The sequence below is a fragment of the Penaeus monodon genome, chromosome 24, assembly GCF_015228065.2.
Source record: "Penaeus monodon isolate SGIC_2016 chromosome 24, NSTDA_Pmon_1, whole genome shotgun sequence".
NCBI classification, from domain to species: domain Eukaryota; kingdom Metazoa; phylum Arthropoda; class Malacostraca; order Decapoda; family Penaeidae; genus Penaeus; species Penaeus monodon.
The window spans coordinates 35,011,511-35,011,760 of record NC_051409.1 but is presented as its reverse complement, the minus strand read 5'-3'; the positions used below and the strand labels follow the sequence as shown (position 1 = coordinate 35,011,760).

The 250-nt window shown below is 43.6% G+C and overlaps 1 protein-coding gene across 1 annotated transcript in view; it reads right to left on the bottom strand.

Annotated features, from left to right (window-relative positions):
* LOC119588740 (probable E3 ubiquitin-protein ligase HERC4) overlaps positions 1-250 on the bottom strand; it is a gene marked incomplete in the record, with an annotated part of 34,030 nt that overhangs the window by 23,752 nt on the left and 10,028 nt on the right. The window contains 1 exon segment of the mRNA XM_037937381.1: positions 83-168. Within this exon segment, the coding sequence (XP_037793309.1) occupies positions 83-168 (86 nt within the window).

Sequence of the window (250 nt, the reverse complement as noted above, 5' to 3'; positions counted from 1 at the left end):
GTGGGGGAAAGGAAGACAACATATTTATCTATACAGCAACCCCAATAATATCGACCCCTTCCATCTTTCATCAGTTACCTACCAAGCCCCATGACGTGAGAGCGATCGAGTGCTGGTCACCGGCAGCGACTTGCACTATGCTGTAGTTTTCTAGGTTGTCAACGAGCTCTGTTGGGGAACGATGTTTTGCAAGTGAGTCTTTCATGGACAATCACATTATTTCATAAGCAAATTCTGGTTATTTATCTTT